This window comes from Pelophylax lessonae (assembly GCF_965119305.1).
Source record: "Pelophylax lessonae genome assembly, chromosome: 1".
NCBI lineage: Eukaryota > Metazoa > Chordata > Amphibia > Anura > Ranidae > Pelophylax > Pelophylax lessonae.
Genome location: NC_138768.1, coordinates 377286522 through 377308259, shown reverse-complemented (window position 1 = coordinate 377308259; position 21738 = coordinate 377286522). Strand labels below are relative to the sequence as shown.

Genomic DNA, 21738 nt, shown 5'->3' with positions numbered 1-21738 from the left:
CTCTTATGGGACGCAGCGGAGACGCAAAATGTCGCAGGTTTTCCCTTGCACTGAGGATTTTCAGCGCGCGCTGTTAGTGAACAATGGCACAATCTAAAAAAGCCTTTTGCTGTGCCCAGTAGGTTTAAGCTGCGTTATCCTTTCACGCCTGCCACTGACGAACGCTGGTGTGTACCACCTCCGGTGGATCACGCGGTGGCGGTTTTGAATAAATCCACTGCGATTCCAGCAGAGGATACCCCGGTGTTCCGGGACCCTACGGAAAGGAGGCTGGAGTCTCTTTCCCCCCATACTTACTCGGTTACCGGTTCCATGCAAAAAGTTATTTTTGCTTCCCTTATGGCAGCTCAGGCTGTCGCGGATTGGACGCAGGTGCTCAGGCACGTCCTTGTGGCTGATTCTGCCCCGCCGACGATGTTGGCTATGGTGGATCAGATTCATCAGGTTGTCATGTATTTGTGTGATGCGGAATTAGATGTAATTCCTTTGGCTGCACGTGTGCACAGCGTGGCGGTGTTGACACGCCGTTTGATTTGGCTGAAATGTTGGTCTGTGGACCAATCTTCTCGCAAAACTTTATCCAATTTGCCATATACGGGATCTCGCCTTTTTGGCGACTCCCTGGATTCACTGATAAAGGGTATTTCTGGGGGTAAGAGCACTCTTTTGCCCCAGACTCAAGTCTAAGTTTGTTTGTGGTAAGAAGAATACCTCGTTTAGACCCTCTCAGGGGTCCTTTCGTGCCTTTCGGTCGCACTATAAGGGCAAGCCCTTCAAAGGACAAGGCTCCCAGAAAAAGCCGTGGGCAGGTACGCAGAAGTCCGGCCAGTCCGGGTCCGCTGCCCATAACAATGCGGCCTGAAGGGACGCCCTCACCCAGTTCTGGGGTGGGGGGATGTTTGCTCGGTTTTCTTCAACCCTGGCTGGCCCGCGTTCGGGACAGGTGGGTTCTGGAGATCGTTCGGTCCGGGTACAAGATCGAGTTCCTATCTCGGCCGGCGAACAGGTTTTTTCCCTCAAACCTTCAGCTGTCTCTGGAGCGTTTGCGGGATCTGCACCTGGCGGTGCAGGACCTGCGGGCTCAGGGAGTGGTGGTTCCGGTGCCTCATCGGGACAGATTTCGGGGGTTTTATTCAAATCTGTTCACTGTGCCCAGAAAGGAGGGCAAGGTACGTCCAATTCTGGACTTAAAAGCTCTGAACCGCTTTGTGCGGGTTCGCAAGTTCCGCATGGAATCCCTGCGCTCGGTGGTGGCTGCTCTTGTTCCGGGAGAATTCATGGCCTCCATCGACTTGAAGGATGCGTACCTACACATCCCCATTTTCGAGGGTCACCAGAGGTACCTTTGATTCGCCATTGCGGAGGATCATTACCAATTCGTGGCGTTACCCTTCGGTCTCGCTTCGGCTCCGCGGGTTTTCACCAAGGTGCTTGCACCGGTTCTGGCCTTACTGAGAGCCCAGCGTATCTCAATCCTGGGGTATCTGGACGACATTCTGGTTCGGTCTGCAACCAGTCAGGGTCTGGTGAAGGACCTGTCCGTCACGATGCAGACTCTGCAGGAGTTTGGTTGGACGATAAACTTCCCAAAATCGACGCTGTGCCCGTCGGTTCGTCTTCCCTATCTGGGAATGATCCTGGACTCTGTTCAGGCGAAAGTTTTCCTACCGGAAGACAAGCTCAAGACACTTCAGGACGAAGTCAGGTCCCTTCGGGACGCTCCGTGCTCATCCCTTCGGACGGGCATGAGGTGTTTAGGTTTGATGGTCTCGGCCTTCGAGGCGATTCCCTTTGCCCAGTTTCACACGAGGGGTCTCCAGGCGGAGATCCTGTCCAGGTGGGACGGGCGACCACAATCTCTGGATCTTTGGATCTCGTTGAGTCCTCGCACCAGAAGGGATCTTCTGTGGTGGCTACAGTCCCCGGCGGTGTCGGGGGGCAAGTCTTTTCGTCCGCTTTCATGGACGGTGATCACCACGGATGCCAGCCTGTCGGGCTGGGGTGGTGTTCTGGGCGTTCTGTCCGCCCAGGGTACTTGGTCGGAGGGGGAGTCCTCCCTTCCAATCAACATTCTGGAATCGCGGGCGATAAATCTCTGCCTTCGACGTTGGACGGACAAGCTTCAGGGCCGTCCGGTTCGGGTGCAGACGGACAATGCCACAGCGGTGGCCTACATCAACCACCAAGGGGGCACCAGGAGTGCCCGAGCGGCTCGGGAAGTAGCCGACATTCTGTCTTGGGCCGAGACGCACGTCCCGGCGATAACGGCAGTTCACATTCCAGGGGTGGAGTACTGCCAGGCGGATTATCTGAGCCGCCAGACTCTAGACCAGGGGGAATGGTCGCTCCAACCAGATGTCTTCCAGATGTTGTGCGCGAAGTGGGGTCTTCCGGATGTGGACCTGTTCACGTCTCGTCTGAACAAGGTGGGAAGGTTCGTGGCAAGGACGCGCAATCCTCGGGCAGACGCGTCAGACGCGTTAGTGGCTCCGTGGCATCAGTATCGACTGATGTATGCATTCCCACCAATTCAGTTGCTATCCCGGTTCCTTCGCAGGCTGTCCTCGGAACCAAAAACGGTGATTCTGGTGGCGCCGGACTGGCCCCGCCGGTCTTGGTACGCAGACCTCGTGAATCTGGTGGTCGACGCTCCGTGGCGTCTGCCTCTTCGAGAAGACCTTCTGTCTCAAGGACCGATATCCCATCCTGCTTTACAGTCGCTGGCTTTGACGGCCTGGCTGTTGAAACCGAGGTCCTGAAGGATAGGGGTCTCTCCCCGGAGGTCATTCATACTTTGATCAATGCTAGAAAGGCCTCTTCGGGGAAGATATACTACCGTACTTGGAAGGCCTATTTTGCCTGGTGTGAGTCCAGGGGGTTTTCCCCTCGCTCATACTCGGTGTCTAGGGTGTTGTCTTTCCTTCAAGCGGGTGTGGACCAGCGTTTGGCGTTGGCCACGATTAAGGGTCAGATTTCTGCGCTGGCCGTTTTTTTTCAACGCCCTGTGGCGTCTAATTCTCTGGTTGGCACTTTTGTTCAAGGGGTGCGACACCTGGTCCCTCCTCGGAGGGAGCCTTTGCCTCCGTGGGACTTGAACCTCGTTCTGTCCGTGTTACAACATGCTCCTTTTGAAAAGATCAGGGAGATCTCGTTGCCTCTGTTGTCCAAGAAGGCCGCCTTTTTGGTGGCGATCACTTCGGCTCGCAGAGTATCGGAGCTGGCAGTTTTGTCCTGCAGGTCTCCATATCTGGTGCTCCACTTGGATAAGGTGGTCTTGCGACCTGATCCTTCTTTTCTTCCGAAAAGGATCTCGGAGTTTCACCTCAATGAGGACATTGTCTTGCCTTCACTTTGCGCGAAGCCTAAGCATCCGAAGGAGGTGGCCTTACATTCCTTGGATGTTGTTCGGGCGATCAGGGTTTACCTGTCGGCGACTAAGTCTTTTCGCAAGACGGATTCCCTCTTTGTCCTTCCTGAGGGGCCTCGGAAGGGCTTGGCGGCGTCGGCTTCTACCATCGCCAAATGGATCAGACAGACCATTGAACAGGCATATGCTTTGAAGGGAAAAGTTCCCCCTATGCCTGTGAAGGCGCACTCTACAAGATCTCTGAATACGTCTTGGGCCTGTCATCATCGGGCTTCTGTGGCCCAGGTGTGTAAGGCGGCAACTTGGTCGTCCGTTCACACCTTCTCAAAGTTCTACAAAGTGGATGTTCAGGCATCGGCAGATGCTTCCTTTGGCCGCAAGGTTCTTAGTGCGGCAGTACCTTAGGGTCCCTTGTTTTTTTGGGCCCTTGGCTGTTTGGGATGTTTTTTATCCCTAGGTTATTTGTTCTTCCTGGGTTGTTGCTCCTGTTGAGCAAAACTTTATTTTCATGTTGCCCAGTTGGTTTCCTTCCTTTGGTAAGGTTCCTTTCTCTGATGTGGGTCCTGCGTTGCCTTGGGCGCGGCTGCGTTTCCCACCCCTCATGTTTTTGCACTGCTTTGGGATGTCCCCATAGTGACGAATATGGAGAGGCGGCGACTGTCGGAGGACGTAAGAGAAAACGGAATTTTTGTAAAATCTTACCTGTAAAATTCCTTTCTCTGAGTCCTCCGACAGTCGCCGCCCCGCCCCTCTTTTGGAGTTTGTTTATGTACTCTACTGCTATTCTACTGAAACTGAGGTATGGATACAGGAAGCAGGAGGGTATTGACTGAGGGGACCACCCCCTGGGGGTGGGATATGCTAAAATATTCTGTTGCCTAGCTACTCCTACGGAGCAAAGGTCAATAACCCCATAGTGACGAATATGGAGAGGCGGCGACTGTCGGAGGACTCTGAGAAAGGAATTTTACAGGTAAGATTTTGCAAAAATTCAGTTTTTTGCTTCATGCTCGGATAAGGGTCTAGTATGGATTTAGGGGGGACCCCACGCCTTTTTTTTTTTCAAAACATTTTGCATTACTAACATTGCCTCTAAGCACAATTCGCATGTCAGAATTTGGACAAGTTAAGATGCGGATCCGTCTTGGATGCGACTTCTATTCAATTCTATGGGCTGCAATCGGTCAGAAGTCTGACCAAAGTAGTCCAGGAACCTTTTCCAAAGTCAGACCAACACAAGTCAGACCAGTTAAGACAGCTCTCATAGGGAAACATTGATTTTGCATGTCATGCGACTTGTGATCTCAAAGTCAGAGTGATTGTCACACCAGTGTGAACCGGGCCTAAAGCACAGTTACTATATAACACTGCAAAGAAAGAAGCATAGCTGGAATATTTAATGAGCAAATATGGCTGCTCCCATGTACATATTATTTATCCCCAAACATTGATACAATTATCTGCTAGAATTTGGTCTTTTCACATGTTTATTTAAACACTCCCAAAAAGACTTAACATTATTTAATATTGGTATCATTTCTGTAGCAAAGGCCAGCTCACCTTATACAGTATAACCGTATTTCACATTGTCTTCCATTCTATCGTCTTTTCTGATTTTTCTCTTAATTTCTTGTTGTACTTGAAACAAATTTAGCAATCTACTGTTGCAAATGTGGAGATAGATCACATTCTCATCTGATTTTTATTTCTGTTTCTAGCAACCTAAGTGAAATGGAAAGCAGGCTGCCAAAGTCAAAGTTGATTTTGCTCTGCAAAAATGAATTGATTCTGAAGTGGATGTGCAACTGTGACCATGTGATGTATCAAGCTTTGGTGGAGATCCTAATTCCCGATGTCCTAAGACCAATTCCTAGTAAGATATATTCTAGGCATGATTATTATTGGATCTTAGGCCCAGGATGTACACATCTCTGACCCCACCATTGCAAACCCCCTTCTCCCATCACAATTTAACTGTCAAATGCCAGAATATAACTGGGTATTTTAAGGCTATTCCATTTTATTTAATTTCAGTCAAATTTAAAGGGTGGGGTGCCAGAAAAGCAGTATGTAATCTTTAGTTGGGCGGAAGTCAATGGGTTCTTGAGCTGTGGGTATTTTAAGGCTTTTCCATTTTATTTAATTTCAGTCAAATTTAAAGGGTGGGTGCCAGAAAAGCAGTATGTAATCTTTAGTTGGGCGGAAGTCAATGGGTTCTTGAGTTCCTTGAGTTGGCAGAAGTCAGAGAAGGATACCGATAGTTGTTTGTGTTATTATATCAGATTTTTCTAGGTCCTCAGGTTCTGAGGATGCCCACTTTAAACAGTTTTGCAGGCTCACCTTTTTTCATCTTGGAGAAGGTATCCATAAAATCAGATGATTTTCAGAATATACTAATGTATTTGGAAGGTTTTGGTTGTTTAAATGTCTGTGGGCTCCTTACAAGGTCAATCTGAAAATAATATATTGCCAATAGCTAATGTTGGTATAGAATATCACTGACACCTGGAGAATCTGGCATAAATATTCAAAAAAAAAACATTTACTCATTTATCACAATATGTTATTTATTGTAAAAGTAAAACTGGTGGTTGGACTGCGCAGACACAGCTGGTCTTCACCTAATGTGCATGTTCATTGTCAGACTTAACATGTATATAAAAATAACTTTCAGAATGCATGATTGTTCTTTTTAATTTAATTTCAGAAAAGGAGGAATGGTGGCATGTGTACTAATCCTCATTTTGACATATCATTAATAGCAAAGTCTCTTGATCACAGAGCCAATAAAAAGCAATGATATGTTGCATTCCATGAAACCAAGGACCGCAGCATTTCTGTAATGCATTATGTATTGTGGGAGCCCAGAGTCCATGCAGGGATTGTGTTCCAGTATTTAACCAAGTGTAATTAATGTCTTGACTTGGTATATGCTGGCGTTATCCATTAATGCAATGTGATATCAATCTAAAGGGCTGCGGGGGGGGGGGGGGACTAGGTGTGGCTGTTCGCTGGTAGGAATATCAGTGGTGCAAGCATCTAAGCAGCTATAGCTGTAGCATGGGTGACAATGATGCAGGGATTTTACTGCAGAAGGAATAGCATTATCACTCTAGCAAATGAAGTGCGTATTCAATGTTTGTATTTGCAAGATTAACAGGTATTTACAGAATGTTCTAAGGGGTACTTAGAAAACAGATCCCAGTCTTGTATAGGCAGCCTACATAACATATGTGATTTTATATGTGATATATGTGATTTTATACAACCATAGTTGTACTCTAAAGGGATAAATGCAAACAAAAAATTAAAAATTAAAAATCCAGCATGAAGCAGTCCTGTGCTGCTTTGCTAACAGTAATCAACAATTTAGTATGTACAATAGCCAAATGAACCATCCTTTGCACTGCACAGCCTAGGTATAGGGCTTTAAGCCTCTCATAGCAAGTGATGAGCTGTTTATCAGCAGTAGACAAGTGGGAGGGCTGGTTTATAGACAAAGGTGGCAGCCTAAAGCTACAGCAGAGGCAAGCATTCTTTTTAAGGGCAGCAACAAAAGCAGCTAACAACTGCAGGCTGTGTAGTGTATCTGGGGCAGCACTGAGCACACTAAATTGCCTTTCACTTTTAATTGCAACACAGGGCTTTCTTGATATCTAATTCATTTATGTGCTGTGTGTGTACAGCTATCCTTTAACACAATTTTGCAAAAATATGCCGTGAATACAACACAGACACAGTACAGCAAGAGAATAAATTGCCAACAATGTTCTCACAACTGCTTTTTATTTCTTTTTTTTCCCTAATATGGTTATTGGTAGTTTTACAAAAGTACAAATAAAGAACACAACTGGTGTGAATTCCCCAACTGAGTCATAAAAGAAAAAGTAAACAATATTCCTTTCATTTCCTGGATAACATAGGTGTTATCTTTTGGTTGGTTTACTAAAGGGTGACACAACACCCATCCATGGTACTATAATAAATGCTGGCTTTGAACATTTTATAGTCTGTATTTCATGAATTGATGTACTAGTATAAAATAGCACATTCAAGGTCTGACTGAGTACCCTCGCTTGCTCTTATTCACTAGCCAATACTCCTACGTAATACATGTTCAGTGTAGCCTATTACGCATTTTGTGTAGCTGAAACATTTTCTTTCCCTGAAAAAATGTACACCATCCATGTTAGATGCAGGTAATTTGCTAATGGGGATTACAGATAATCTTTTTTTTCTTCCATGAATGTAGCATTTGCGCTCAAAGCTGACAGGTTACAATATTTTGTCCTTCCAGTCATTATTGTACCACTGCCTGTGTGTCTGTATTCTGCCCATAAGCCAAGCAGCAGGAATTTGAAAGTCAATGTGATTTTCTGAAGAGCCATAATCCCAAAGAACCTTGTGGCAAACAAAGCTGCTTTCAATTGATGTGTACGCCTGTATTGCGCAAGGCTTATTATATGCAATATAGCACAGAACAGTTTAATGCCTACGGCTTTGCACTACATGAACAAACATATGACCTTCGCTTGCAACCACAAAAAAAGTGTTAAGTAAAAAAAAAAAACACACTTTAGATTTTTATTTATAAGCATGGACTCACAATTTAAAACTGTAGAAGAAAATGTTTTTCTTTGTATACTAAATGCAACAAGAGAATTATATTGTATTAAATAGAGTTGCCATCTCCATCAAACAATTTCAGACAGCTATTTCAGGTTATAAGACAGTTGTGTGTTGCACCATATGATATCCTGTTTCACAAAGTGAAAACAGAGGCATACATGACTGACATTTATACACTAAAAAAGTGATAAACATGCTCATAAACTAAAGCTTTATTCATTAAAACACCAGAACCCACACATCTAATGGAAGAGTGTGTATCACTAGATAACAGTACATATCTCTTTCTAGTTGACAATCCAGAGCCCCCAAAGTCCTCCACCTGCCACATAAAAGAAAATGAGCCACTTAAAGGGTAACTTTACTTCAGTAAGGTTATTCTGTAAAATATTCCCCTCCCTTCCGCCACATTTTTTTTTATTAAACTATCAATGTTTCTGGCAAATACACACTGTGCAGCCTCCACAACCACTGGTGCAAACTTTTTTGGCCAGTCTGAAGTGTCATGCAAATGTATGGACAAATGTTGCATGATAGATGGAATAGATAGGATTTTGTTTGTGCAAGCACAGAAGACTTCTGGAGGAACCTGAAGGGTTTTTAGCAGCAGCTATACGGTTACACAGCATGGATATGCCAAGAGCACAGACAGTTTGGGGGGGGGGGGGGGTGAATGAAGTGATTTAAATTGAGCAAAGGGTCACTTGCTGCTTTACTTGTATCTTTTTGGCTACTTTGCAGTGAAGCAAGGAAACAAAAAACCTGTGCTTTTACTAAAAAGAATGCTGCATATACAAACTACTTACAGTTGTAGAAAAACATTACAGAGTACAAGAATTTTGCATAAAACAGACATGCACACACTATCAAACAAATGACAGTGGTCTATTTTCTAAAGGAAAACACTAAAAAGTCACTTGGCTTGTGTCTGGTCCCCAATTTCTGTAGCAAATGGGACTTCAGGCACCTCAAGTGATAGCAGAAAAACAGGTTGTTTTATTTAGAAAATTTGGGTAGCCATTCCCACATGGGTGTATCTTTTCTTTTCCACCTCTTCCTTTCTACATCAGTTTCAAGAGAAGTATTTTAACTCAGTATTCTAGAAGGCATTTTAGTATAATATATGCAACAGGTCAAATATGTCAAAAGGTCAAGCTATTGTTAATCCTTTTTGACATAGCTTTGGGTCCAGTGTTTTAAAAAGAAACTCCTGTAAAACTATGGCAGTAGCTAAAATTGTGTACATTGCCCAAATATACAACAACAATATCTATTTCCCCATTGTATTAGAAAACAGCACAACTAGGCACGTGCAAACATTGTTCCAATGGCATTTATTTGTAAGATGTTCCCACAAAAAAAATGATTGCCATTTACTCCTAAAAACAACAAATGTGTTTATGTATGTCTGAAAAATCACAGAACTTATAACACACTTGCACGAAAAAGCACACCTGTAAATGAAGCTGCCTATTTAAGGAAAAGCCACTGCAAGCATTCATCTTTTTTTTTTCTTTGTACATGTGACCCTGTGGCTGTGCACATTCAACTTCTCTTACAGATAGGCATCTTTGTAAACGTGACCCTGTGGTGACTGGGTCATTTTAAAGGATAACTGTACTAAGTGGCCCTTTTACTTTAAAGGACTCTGGAGGATTTACTGTGTGGATCTGCCATGATCTTGGGAAAGTAAATGTAAGACCTTTGGGGAGTGGGGAATAATTTAAAGACCATTTGTACAAAAATACAGTTATTCTTTTCGTTTCAATAGCATTTTATTGAGATATATATTTATGATCAGAGTTTCCTGAGCCGAGACAGACACAGATACAACTAACACGAAAGACGCAACAGAGACTTACAGACATGACATAGACCAAAAATAGCCATGAATCTGGTGGAAGCTGCAGCATCCGTAACTACATGAGGATAAGAGGCAGAAGCTACCGGAATAAACATCGAAATGCCATCCCAGTTATTCAGGAACTCATCCCTGATGGCCAGATCAGCGATAGCTGATTTATCTAGTCTAAGGACTTGAGCCTGAGGTAAAAAAGTCAGAAGCCGAGAGATAAAAGATCTACCCTGAGGAATGATCCTCATAGCTAAATTAGGCATGCCCAATAAGGACTGCAACTTTTTTGTACAAACCTGTGAATGGGAAAAAGCGTGTACGATGGACCTAATGCGAGACCACTTGTCAAGTGGAAGGCTGCCCTGCATGAAATGTGTGTCTAAAGTAATACCTAATTACCATAGTAAAAGGTGATGGACTGTGAAAGACCTTCTATTTTGTGTTCTGTGATGGGCAAGTTGAGATTACCAAAGACTTCTTTCAATCTGTGCAAATCTGTAGGGGGTATGTCAGGCCTCTCGATCAAGAGAAAATCGTCCAAATAATGGATGACCTGACAATGAGCTCTTTGGGACAAAATCCAAGTGAGTTACTGAGCAAAAATATCGAATAGCCATGAACTACTTTTAGATCCGAAGGTAAGTTTGATGGCGAAATAATATAAATCCTTCCACTTAATGCCATGCCACTGTTACAATGATGGGTCTATAGGCAATAGCTTGAAGGCATCCAAAATATTTGCTTTGGACAGCCACGCACCCTCTCCCATGCAAACAATGCATTGTATAGCTTGATCCACCAATGCGTATTTGATCGAGAACTCCTCGGACGGAATCAGGGAATTTAGACTGGGGATGTGAGAAGAATGAGGAGTGGACAAGTCGTACATTAGCTGAAGTTTATTGGAAAATTTGCCTTTTAATAAGCCCAATAGGGCTAACTCTCTAAGAACTAAAAGGGGGTAGAGAGAAAGGTCCAATGATAAAACCTTTGTAAAAGCTTAGTTTGTAACAGAGTGTCAAATGCTTCCGGGTCAGTGGTGGCAGACAGCAAATTTTTACAGTCGTGGGTGGCCTGTGGTAGGGTAATAAGACCAGTGTGAAACCAAACTGGAAAACCATGTGCTAAGAAAAGTGTAAGCAAGTTAGACGGGTGTGAGGCGAGATAGTGGACCAACCATTGTACATTCACTCGGCTTAGTCAGGTGGTGTTGAGATGTTTGAGAGTGCACGCGGATTTTGGGTGAGCTCTATAGCGTATAGCACAGATGTGTAACAAGCGGCATTGGCTGTAAGTGCAGGTGGTGTAATTGAAGTCCAAGCAACTGAATAGGCCGACCTAACTTATCCACCTGAGGGCGCTATGCAGGAGTGGGAAGAAGCCCTAGAGGTAGAAGGGAAAACTGAGGGGCCCCCAGAATCTGAGCTGGGACACCAATTAGCCATGTGAGTGGAAAATTGGCAGACAGAGCAGAGTGGAGAACGTAGGCTTGCGAAATGGTGGCAGAACAGCTTCATATCTACAGCTGCAAGAAAAAGTATGTGAACCCTTTGGAATGATATGGATTTCTGCACAAATTGGTCATAAAATGTGATCTGATCATCATCTAAGTCACAACAATAGACAATCACAGTCTGCTTAAACTAATAACACACAAAGTATGAAATGTTGCCATGTTTTTATTGAACACACCATGTAAACATTCACGGTGCAGGTGGAAAAAGTATGTGAACCCCTAGACTAATGCCATCTCCAAGAGCTAATTGGAGTGAGATGTCAGCCAACTGGAGTCCAATCAATGAGATGAGATTGAAGGTGTTGGTTACAGCTGCCCTGTCCTATAAAAAACACACACCAGTTGTGGGTTTGCTTTTCACAAGAAGCTTTGCCTGATGTGAATGATGCCTCACACAAAAGAGCTCTCAGAAGACCTACGATTAAGAATTGTTGACTTGCATAAAGCTAGAAAGGGTTATAAAAGTATCTCCAAAAGCCTTGCTGTTCATCAGTCCACAGTAAGACAAATTGTCTATAAATGGAGAAAGTTCAGCACTGCTGCTACTCTCACTAGGAGTGGCCGTCCTCTAAAGATGACTGCATGAGCACAGCGCAGACTGCTCAATGAGGTGAAGAAGAATCCTAGAGTGTCAGCTAAAGACTTACAAAAGTCACTGGCAAATGCTAACATCCCTGTTAGCGAATCTACAATACGTAAAACACTAAACAAGAATGGATTTCATGGGAGGATACCACAGAGGAAGCCACTGCTGTCCAAGCAAAACATTGCTGCATGTTTACAGTTTGCACAAGAGCATCTGGATGTTCCACAGCAGTACTGGCAAAATATTCTGTGGACAGATGAAACCAAAATTTAGTTGTTTGGAAGAAACACACAACACTATGTGTGGCGAAAAAGAGGCACAGCACACCACCATCAAAACCTCATCCCAACTGTGAAGTATGGTGGTGGGGGCATTATGGTTTGGGGCTGCTTTGCTGCGTCAGGACCTGGACGGATTGCTATCATCGAAGGAAAAATTAATTCCCAAGTTTATCAAGACATTTTGCAGGAGAACTTAAGGCCATCTGTCTACCAGCTGAAGCTCAACAGATGATGGGTGTTGCAACAGGACAATGACCCAAAGCATAGAAGTAAATCAACAACAGAATGCCTTAAATAGAAGAAAATGCGCCTTCTGAAGTGGCCCAGTCAGAGTCCTGACCTCAACCTGATTGAGATGCTGTGGCATGACCTCAAGAAAGCGATTCACACCAGACATCCCAAGAATATTGCGGAACAGTTCTGTAAAAAGGAATGGTCAAGAATTACTCCTGACCGTTGTGCACGTCTGATCTGCAACTACAGGAAACGTTTGGTTGAAGTTATTGCTGCCAAAGGAGGTTCAACCAGTTATTAAATCCAAGGGTTCACATACTTTTTCCACCTGCACTGTGAATGTTTACATGGTGTGTTCAATAAAAACATGGCAACATTTCATTCTTTGTGTGTTATTAGTTTAAGCAGACTGTGCTTGTCTATTGTTGTGACTTAGATGATGATCAGATCACATTTTATGACCAATTTGTGCAGAAATCCATATCATTCCAAAGGGTTCACATACTTTTTCTTGCAGCTGTATGTTGCTCCAGTTGATAACGAATTTGAACTGCATGAGCTTGGCTTCTTCTTTGACTGCGAACGATTGATGATAGTCGTAAAATGTGAAGCCCCCGTATTTGTAACTCAAATCAACAACAGAATGAAGATATAAATCCAACTCTTCCCTCCTGTTGGGACTAACTGAACAAAGCACTTCTCGGAAGATGCTAAAGGCCAGAACAAATTCTGGGATTGACAACTTCCTGTTGAGCCTAGGGTCTTTGGACTTAACCACGACTGAAATGTCTCTGCAATCACAAGACTTGTCGGCAAAATCGTTTGCCGCAATGAGGAGTGAGGCCAAGTTCACGCCCTTGCCCTCTAGAATATCTTTCCTAATGTTAGCTGGGATGAAGTGTGCTGGATAAATGAAGGGGTTGGAATCACTTGTAACTGAGTGAGTGCCATGGATATGTACTGTAGACAAACTGGTTCCGAGCTAGGTCCAGCTGCTGATGGGGGGAGAAACAATAGTTTAAACAGCTCTGCTTTTCGAGCTGTGGCCAGGTAGGGAATGTCTCTATGCTGTAGTTCTGCCGTAAGTTTTGGAATGGTCCAGTTCCTTAAGATTTGAGCACTGCTCTGCTCCGAACCCCTTGTAGGTGTAGGAGTAGCAGGAGCAGAATCGTTGCTGTGAGAAGCCCGGGACATGATACAGCTACAAAAAAGGTACATTATGTTACAAAAGTGAGTACACCCCTCACATTTTTGTAAATATTTTATTATATCTTTTCATGTAACAACACTGAATAAATTACACTTTGCTACAATGTAAAGTAGTGAGTGTACAGCTTGTAAAACATTGTAAATTTCCTGTCCCCTCAAAATAAGTCCACACACAGCCATTAATGTCTAAACCACTGGCAAGAAAAGTGAGTACACCCCTAAGTGAAAATGTCCAAACTGGGATCAAAGTGTCAATATTGTGTGTGGCCACCATTATTATTTTCCAGCACTGTCTTCACCCTCTTGGGCATGGAGTTCACCAGAGCTTCACAGGTTGCCACTGGAGTCCACTTCCACACTTCCATGATGAAATCACAGAGCTGGTGGATTTTAGAGACCTTGCGCTCCTCCGCCTTCCCTTTCAGGATGCCCTATGGATGCTCAATAGGGTTTAGGTCTGAAGACATGCTTGGCCAGTCCATCCATCACCTTTACCCTTAGCTTATTTAGCAAGGCAGTGGTCGTCTTGGAGGTGTGTTTGGGGTCATTATCATGTTGGAATACTGCCCTGTAGCCCAGTCTCCAAAGGGGGGGGATCATGCTCTTCTTCAGTATGTCACAGTATGTGTTGGCATTCATGGTTCCCTCAAGTGAACTGTAGCTCCCCAGTGCCCGCAGCACTCATGCAGCCTCAGACCATGACATTCCTACCACCATGCTTGATTGTAGGCAAGACACACTTGTCTTTGTACTCCTCACCTGGTTGCTACCAAACACGCTTAACACCATCTGAACCAAATAAGTTTATCTTGGTCTCATCAGACCACAGGACGTGGTTCCAGTAATCCATGTCCTTAGTCTGCTTGTGCTTGTCTTCAACAAACTGTTTGCGGGTTTTCTTGGGCATCATCTTTAGAAGAGGCTTCTGTCTGTGACGATAGTCATGCAGACCGATTTGATGCAGTGTGCGGCGTATGGTCTGAGCACTGACAGGCTGAGCCCCCACCCCTTCAACCTCTGCAGCAATGCTGGCAGCACTCCTACATCTATTTCCCAAAGACAACCTCTGGATATGACGCTGAGTATGTGCACTCAAGCTTTTTAGTCGAGTTGTTCTGAGTGGAACCTGTCTTGTTAAACCGCTGTATGGTCTTGGCCACTGTGCTTCAGCTCAGTTTAAGGGTCTTTATAGCCTAGGCCAGTGATGGCGAACCTTGGCACTCCAGATGTTTTGGAACTACATTTCCCATGATGCTCATGCGCTCTGCAGTGTAGTTGAGCATCATGGGAAATGTAGTTTCAAAACATCTGGGGTGCCAAGGTTCACCATCACTGGCCTAGGTTATCTTTATGTAGAGCAACAATTCTTTTTTTTTAGGTCCTCAGAGAGTTTTTTGCCATGAGGTGCCATGTTGAACTTCCAGTGACCAGCATGAGTGAGAGCGATAACACCAATTTTAACACACCTGCTCCCCATTCCCACCTGAGACCTTGTAACACTAATGGAAGGAGCTGCCAAAGATACAGAGGAACAGTAGAGAGAGATTGAGCGATGGTCCACGGATTATCTGTACGCCAGCGTGGAGGTTAAATCAAAAGGATGTCTGATTGCAGATCTCTGACATTTGTATAATGCCTGTAACAATATTTTTACATGTGAGTGTATTGGAAGTTTTTTTAATAAACACTAGAGTGTGTAACTTCATTACACTAGTGGAGCCTTTCTTTTACATGTTCCCCCACTGAATGTCAATTCTTACAAGAGGGGTGGAGGAGCAGACAGGCTGAATAAAGGATCTTATATTCACATGTCCAACTCAAGCGTATTTGCCTGGCCATGAGAGTGGGAGGCAATATTTCTCTTACGTCCTCCGACAGTCGCCGCCTCTCCATATTCGTCACTATTAGGGTTATTGACCTTTGCTCCGTAGGAGTGCTAGGCAACAGAATATATTAATATCAAAGCTTTTAGCATATCCCACCCCAAGGGGGTGGTCCCCTCAGTCAATACCTCCTCACTTCCTGCATACCAACTCAGTTTCAATTTGCCTAGCTCAGGAGTGCAGGCTGTCCCTGTGCTGGGGCTCTTAGTCTCAGCCACTTTTCTCTTTTTTGATTTTATTTGAAGTTCTTTTCTCTTTCTTTTACTTAGCTGTTTATTTCCAGCTTTAGTTAGTTCTTCTGATGAAGAGGATCGTGCGGGCTGGGTCTCGTGCTGGCCCCCCTGGGTCGCAGGTTGTGGGCCAGTGGCTTCCCAGCCTGCCATCGAGCGTTCAGCTCAGGTTTCCCTGGCACATATGAACGACCCATCCCTGCTCGCTGCAGGGATGCTGCGGTGAGGTGGCTACCTCACCGGACGCCATTTGCGGTTTCGCACCGCAGTTTCACTGCGTCCCGGCTGCGACTCTCCCTGTCCTCAGTACAACGGTTTGATCGCAAAGGAAGGCTCCCCACGCCCTCCGGATGGTGAGTAAAATTTCTATGTGGGGACCTGTCTGTATTGGGTGTCAGTCTGGGACTGTGTGACCCTGCATGTCTGTGAAGGCTTTTGGGCTCCCTGTCAGATTCCTATGGGAACTGCTGCCTTTCTGTGGGCTGTGAGGGGGGGGCCCCCTGCTCTACTCTGTGTGACAAGCTGTGTGAGACATGCTGTGATTTGTGTGTGAACACGTTTTGAGCTCCCTGTCAGATTCCTGTGAGAACTGCTGCCTTTCGGTGGGCTGTGAAGGGGGGGGGGATCTCCTGCTCTGTTCTGTGTGACAGGATGTGTGAGACATGCGGTGCTTGTGTGTGCCATACTGTGCGGCGACTGAGATTGAAGGGGTTGATGATTCTTCCCCTGGCTCGTCTAAAGAGCTTGCAATCATGGAGGGGCTGGTTGCTTCTATCAAGCAAACGCCTCATTTGGAGGATGAACCATGTCCTTCTGCTCTGCTGGCTTCCTATGGGACGCAGAGAAAACGCAAAACATCGCAGGTTTTTCCTTGCTCTGCGGAGTTCCTGCGTGCTGTTGATGAGCAATGGCGCAATTTATAGAAGCTTTTTGCGGTGCCGAGTAGGTTCAAGCTGCGTTGTCCCTTTCCGCCCGCTGCTGCTGGGCGTTGGTGTGTGCCGCCTCCGGTGGATCATGCGGTAGCGGTTTTGGATAAGTCTACTGCGATTCCGGCGGAGGATGCCCCGGTGTTCCGGGACCTTACGGACGGGAGAATTGAGTCTCTTGCCCGCCATACTTATACGGTTGCTGGGTCAATGCTGAAGCCTATTTTTTGCTTCCCTTTTGGCGGCCCAATCTGTCGCAGATTGGACGCGGGTGCTCAGGCGCATCCTGGTGGCTGATTCTGTCCCGCCGACGACATTGGCTTTGGTGGATCAAATTCATCAGGGTGTCATGTATTTGTGTGATGCGGACTTAGACTTAGTCCCTTTGGCTGCGCGCGTCAAAAGCGTGGCGGTGTTAACTCGCCGTCTGATTTGGCTGTAATGTTGGTCTGTTGACCAAGCTTCTCGTAAAACTTTGGCCAATTTACCCTATGCGGGTTCACGCCTTTTTTTGGCGATTCCTTGGATACTCTGATAAAAGGTATTTCCGGGGGTAAGAGCACACTCTTGCCCCAGACTCACGAATCTAAGACTGCTCTTGGTAGGAAGAATACCTCGTTTAGACCCTCTCAGGGGTCCTTTCGTGCTTTTCGGTCATACTACAAGGGCAAGCCCTTCTGGGGCCAAGGCTCCTAGAAGAAGCCGTGGTCAGCTGCCCATAACAATGCGGCCTGAAGGGGCGCCCTCACCCAGCTCTGGGGTGGGGGGACGTTTGCTCGGTTTTCTTCAACCCTGGCTGGCCCGCGTTCGGGACAGGTGGGTTCAGGAAATCGTTCGATCCGGATACGAGATCGAGTTTTCTCTCTCGGCCGGCGAGCAGATTTTTTCCCTCGTATCTTCAGCTATCTCCGGAGCACTTGCGGGATCTGCACCTGGCGGGGCGGGTCTTGCGGGCTCAGGGAGTGGTGGTTCCGGTGCCTCATCGGGACAGATTTCGGGTTTTCTATTCCAATCACTGTGCCCTGAATGGAGGGCAAGGTACGTCCGATTCTGGAATTGAAAGCTCTGAACCGTGCTGTGCGGGTTCGCAAGTTCGCATGGAATCCCTGCGATCAGTGGTGGCTGCCCTGGTTTCCGGGAGGATTCATGGCCTCCATCGAGGTACCTTCGATTCGCCGTTGCGGAGGATCATTACTGATTGGTGGCGTTACCCTTTTGGTCTTGTTTTGGCTCCGCGGGTGTTCTCCAAGGTGCTTGCGCCAGTTCTGGCCTTGTTCAGAGCCCAGGGCATCTCTGTCCTGGGGTATCTGGACGGCATTCTGGTGCGGTCTGCGACCAGTCAAGGTCTGTTGAACGACCTGGCCGTCACGGTGCGGACTCTACAGGAGTTTGGTTGGACGATAAATTTTCCAAAGTCGACGCTGTGTGTGTCGGTTCGTCTTCACTACCTGGGATTGGTTCTGGACTCGGTTCAGGCGAAGGTCTTCCTGCCGGATGACAAGCTCAAGACGCTTCAGGAAGAAGTCAGGTCCCTTAGGGACAATCAGTGCTCGTCCCTCCGTACGTGCATGAGGTGTCTGGGATTGATGGTCTCGGCTTTCGAGGCGATTCCCTTCGCCCAGTTTCACACGCGGGGTCTCCAAGCGGAGGTTCTGTCCAGGTGGGACGGACGACCACAATCCCGGGATATCCAGATCGCATTGGGCAATCGCACCAGAAGGGATCTTCTGTGGTGGCTCCAGTCCCCGACGGTGTCGGAGGGCAAGTCCTTTCGTCTTTTCTCGTGGACGGTGATCACCACGGATGCCAGCCTGTCGGGTTGGGGTGGTGTTCTGGGCGTTCTGTCCGCCCAGGGTACTTGGTCGGAGGAGGAATCCTCCCTTCCGATCGGCATTCTGGAATTGCGAGCAATCAGTCTCTGTCTTCTGCGTTGGACGGACAGGCTGCAGGGCCGTCCGGTTCGGGTGCGGACGGACAATGCCACAGAGGTGGCCTACGTCACCCACCAAGGGGGCACCAGGTGTGTCCGAGCGGCTCGGGATGGTTCCTTCACCCGGAAGTCTTCCAGATGTTGTGCGCGTAGTGGGGTTCACCAGATGTGGACCTGTTCGCGTCTCGTCTAAACAACAAGGTGGGAAGGTTCGTGGCAAGGACGCGCGATCCTCGGGCAGACGCGTCAGACGCCTTAGTGGCCCCGTGGCATCGGTTTCATCTGATGTATGCCTTTCCGCCGATTCAGCTGCTGTCCAGGTACCTTCGCAGGTTGATCTCGGAACCACACACGGTGATTCTGGTGGCACCAGACTGGCCTCGCCGTTTTTTTGGTGCGCAGATCTCGTGAACCTGGCGGTCGATGCTCCGTGGCGTCTGCCTCTTCGAGAAGATCTTCTGTCTCCAGGGCTGATATTCCATCCTGCCTTACAGTCGCTGGATTTGGCGGCCTGGCTGTTGGGACCGAGGTCCTGTAGGATAGGGGTCTGTCCCCTGAGGTCATTCGCACTTTGATCTACGTTAGAAAGGCCCCTTCAGGGAAGGTTTACTACCGTACTTGGAAGGCGTATTTTGCCTGGTGTGAGTCCAGGGGGTATTCCCCTCGCTCATACTCGGTATCTAGAGTGTTGGCTTTCCTTCAAACGGGCGTGGACCAACGTTTGGCGTTGGCCACGATTTAAGGTCAGATTTCTGCGCTGGCCGTTCTCTTTCAACGCCCTGTGGCGTCTAATCCATTGGGTAGCACCTTTGTTCAAGGGGTGCGACATCTGGTCCCTCCTAGGAGGGAGCCTTTACCTCCATGGGACTTGAACCTTGTTCTGTCCGTGTTGCAACATGCTCCTTTTGAAAAGATCAGGGAGATCTCGTTGTCTATGTTGTCCAAGAAGGTCGCCTTTTTGGTGGCGATCACTTCGGCTCGCCGAGTGTAGGAGCTGGCAGCTTTGTCCTGCAGGTCTCCGTATTTGGTGATTCGCTTGGATAAATTGGTCTTGCGACCTGACCCGTCTTTTCTTCCGAAAAGGATTTCGGAATTTCACCTCAATGAGCACATTGTCTTGCCTTCGCCTTGTGCGAAGCCTAAGCATCCGAAGGAGGTGGCTTTGCGTTCCTTGGATGTTGTTCGGGCGATCAGGGTTTACCTGTCATCGTAAAAATCCTTTCGCAAGACGGATTCTCTATTTGTCCTTCCAGAGGGCCCTCGGAAGGGCGTGGCGGCGTCGGTTTTTACCATCGCCAAATGGATCAGTCAGACCATTGTACAGGCCTATGCTTTGGGGGGGAAAGTTCCCCCTGTGCCTGTGTAGGCGCTATCTACCAGATCTCTGGGTACGTCTTGGGCCTGTCATCTTGGGGCTTCTGTGGCCCAGGTGTGTAAGGCGGCGACTTGGTCGTCCGTTCACACTTTCTCAAAATTCTACAAAGTGGATGTTCAGGCATCGGCTGATGCTCCCCTTGGCCGCAACGTTCCTAGTGCGGCTGTGCCTTAGGGTGCCTTGTTTTGGGCCCTTGGCTGTTGGGATGTTTTTATCCCTGGGTCACTTGTGTTTCCTGGGTCTTGTTGCTGCTGTTGAGCAAGCTTTTTTTCATGTTACCCGGTGGTTTTCTTACCTTGGTAAGGTTCCTTTTTCTGATGTGGGTACTGCGTTGCTTTGGGCGCGTTTTTTCCCACCCCTCATGTCTACACTGCTATGGGACGTCCCCAATAGTGACGAATATGGAGAGGCGGCGACTGTCGGAGGACGTAAGAGAAAACGGAATTTTTGTAAAATCTTACCTGTAAAATTCCTTTCTCTGAGTCCTCCGACAGTCGCCGCCCCCGCCCCTCTTTTGGGGTTTATTTATGTACTCTACTGCTATTCTACTGAAACTGAGTTGGTATGCAGGAAGTGAGGAGGTATTGACTGAGGGGACCACCCCCTGGGGGTGGGATATGCTAAAAGCTTTGATATTAATATATTCTGTTGCCTAGCACTCCTACGGAGCAAAGGTCAATAACCCCAATAGTGACGAATATGGAGAGGCGGCGACTGTCGGAGGACTCAGAGAAAGGAATTTTACAGGTAAGATTTTACAAAAATTCATTTTTTTTGGTGAGTCGCCATCTGATGGGAGTGGGGACACACAACGGTGGTGGAGTTTGCGGTGATTTTAGTTTATCGAGGTGTCGCTGGATATCTTTTGGACTTTTTGTTTATGTTAGTTTCTTTTATCACAGATATTGTATCTGGTTGAGGAGTGTTTTTGATAATCTAATAAGTTTGTGGTTTTTTTGCGCTACTGGTGACACGTGTAATTGTCATTTTCACATCTTTTGATTTCACAATTTTTTCGATGTCCTGTTAAACTGCTGTATGGTCTTGGCCACTGGGCTGCAGCTCAGTTTCAGGGTCTTGGGAATCTACTTATAGCCTGGGCCATCTTCATGTAGAGCAACTATTCTTTTTTTCAGATCCTCAGAGAGTTCTTTGCTATGAGGTGCCATGTTGAACTTCCAGTGACGAGGAAGAGAGAGTGAGAGGGATAACACCAAATTTAACACACTTGCTCCCCATTCACACCTGGGACCTTGTAACACTAAGGAGTCAAATGACACCGGGGAGTAAAAATGGCTAATTTAGCCCAATTTGGACATTTTCACTTAGGCGTGTACTCACTTTTGTTGCCAGCGGTTTTCGACATTTATGGCTGTGTGTTGAGTTATTTTGAGGGGACAGCAAATTTACACTGTTATACAAGCTGTACACTCACTACTTTGAATTGTAGCAAAGTGTCATTTCTTCAGTGTTGTCACATGAAAGGATATAATAAAATATTTACAAAAATGTGAGGAGTGTACTAACTTTTGTGAGATACTGTATGTGTTACAGAAAGTCGAGAGTAGGTGTAGTCGGAAAAAGAAAGAAACATAAGAGAAACAGAGTAATGCGAGTTGACGATATGGCAAATTTGGAAGAATCACTAGGGTGCAGGGCAACCGAGATTTGCCAGGGGTGACTGGCAATGTTATACAGATTACTCAGATTGCCCAGT

General features: G+C 46.6%; 1 protein-coding gene across 4 annotated transcripts in view; it reads left to right on the top strand.

Annotated features, from left to right (window-relative positions):
- The window catches only part of RFX3 (regulatory factor X3), a 518367-nt gene that overhangs the window by 453260 nt on the left and 43369 nt on the right, over positions 1-21738 (top strand). For all 4 annotated transcript variants that reach the window (XM_082243301.1, XM_082243299.1, XM_082243300.1 and 1 more), the window contains one exon: positions 5086-5240. In XM_082243301.1, coding sequence (XP_082099427.1) covers positions 5086-5240 — 155 coding nt within the window. The remainder of the gene's footprint in view (positions 1-5085; positions 5241-21738) is intronic.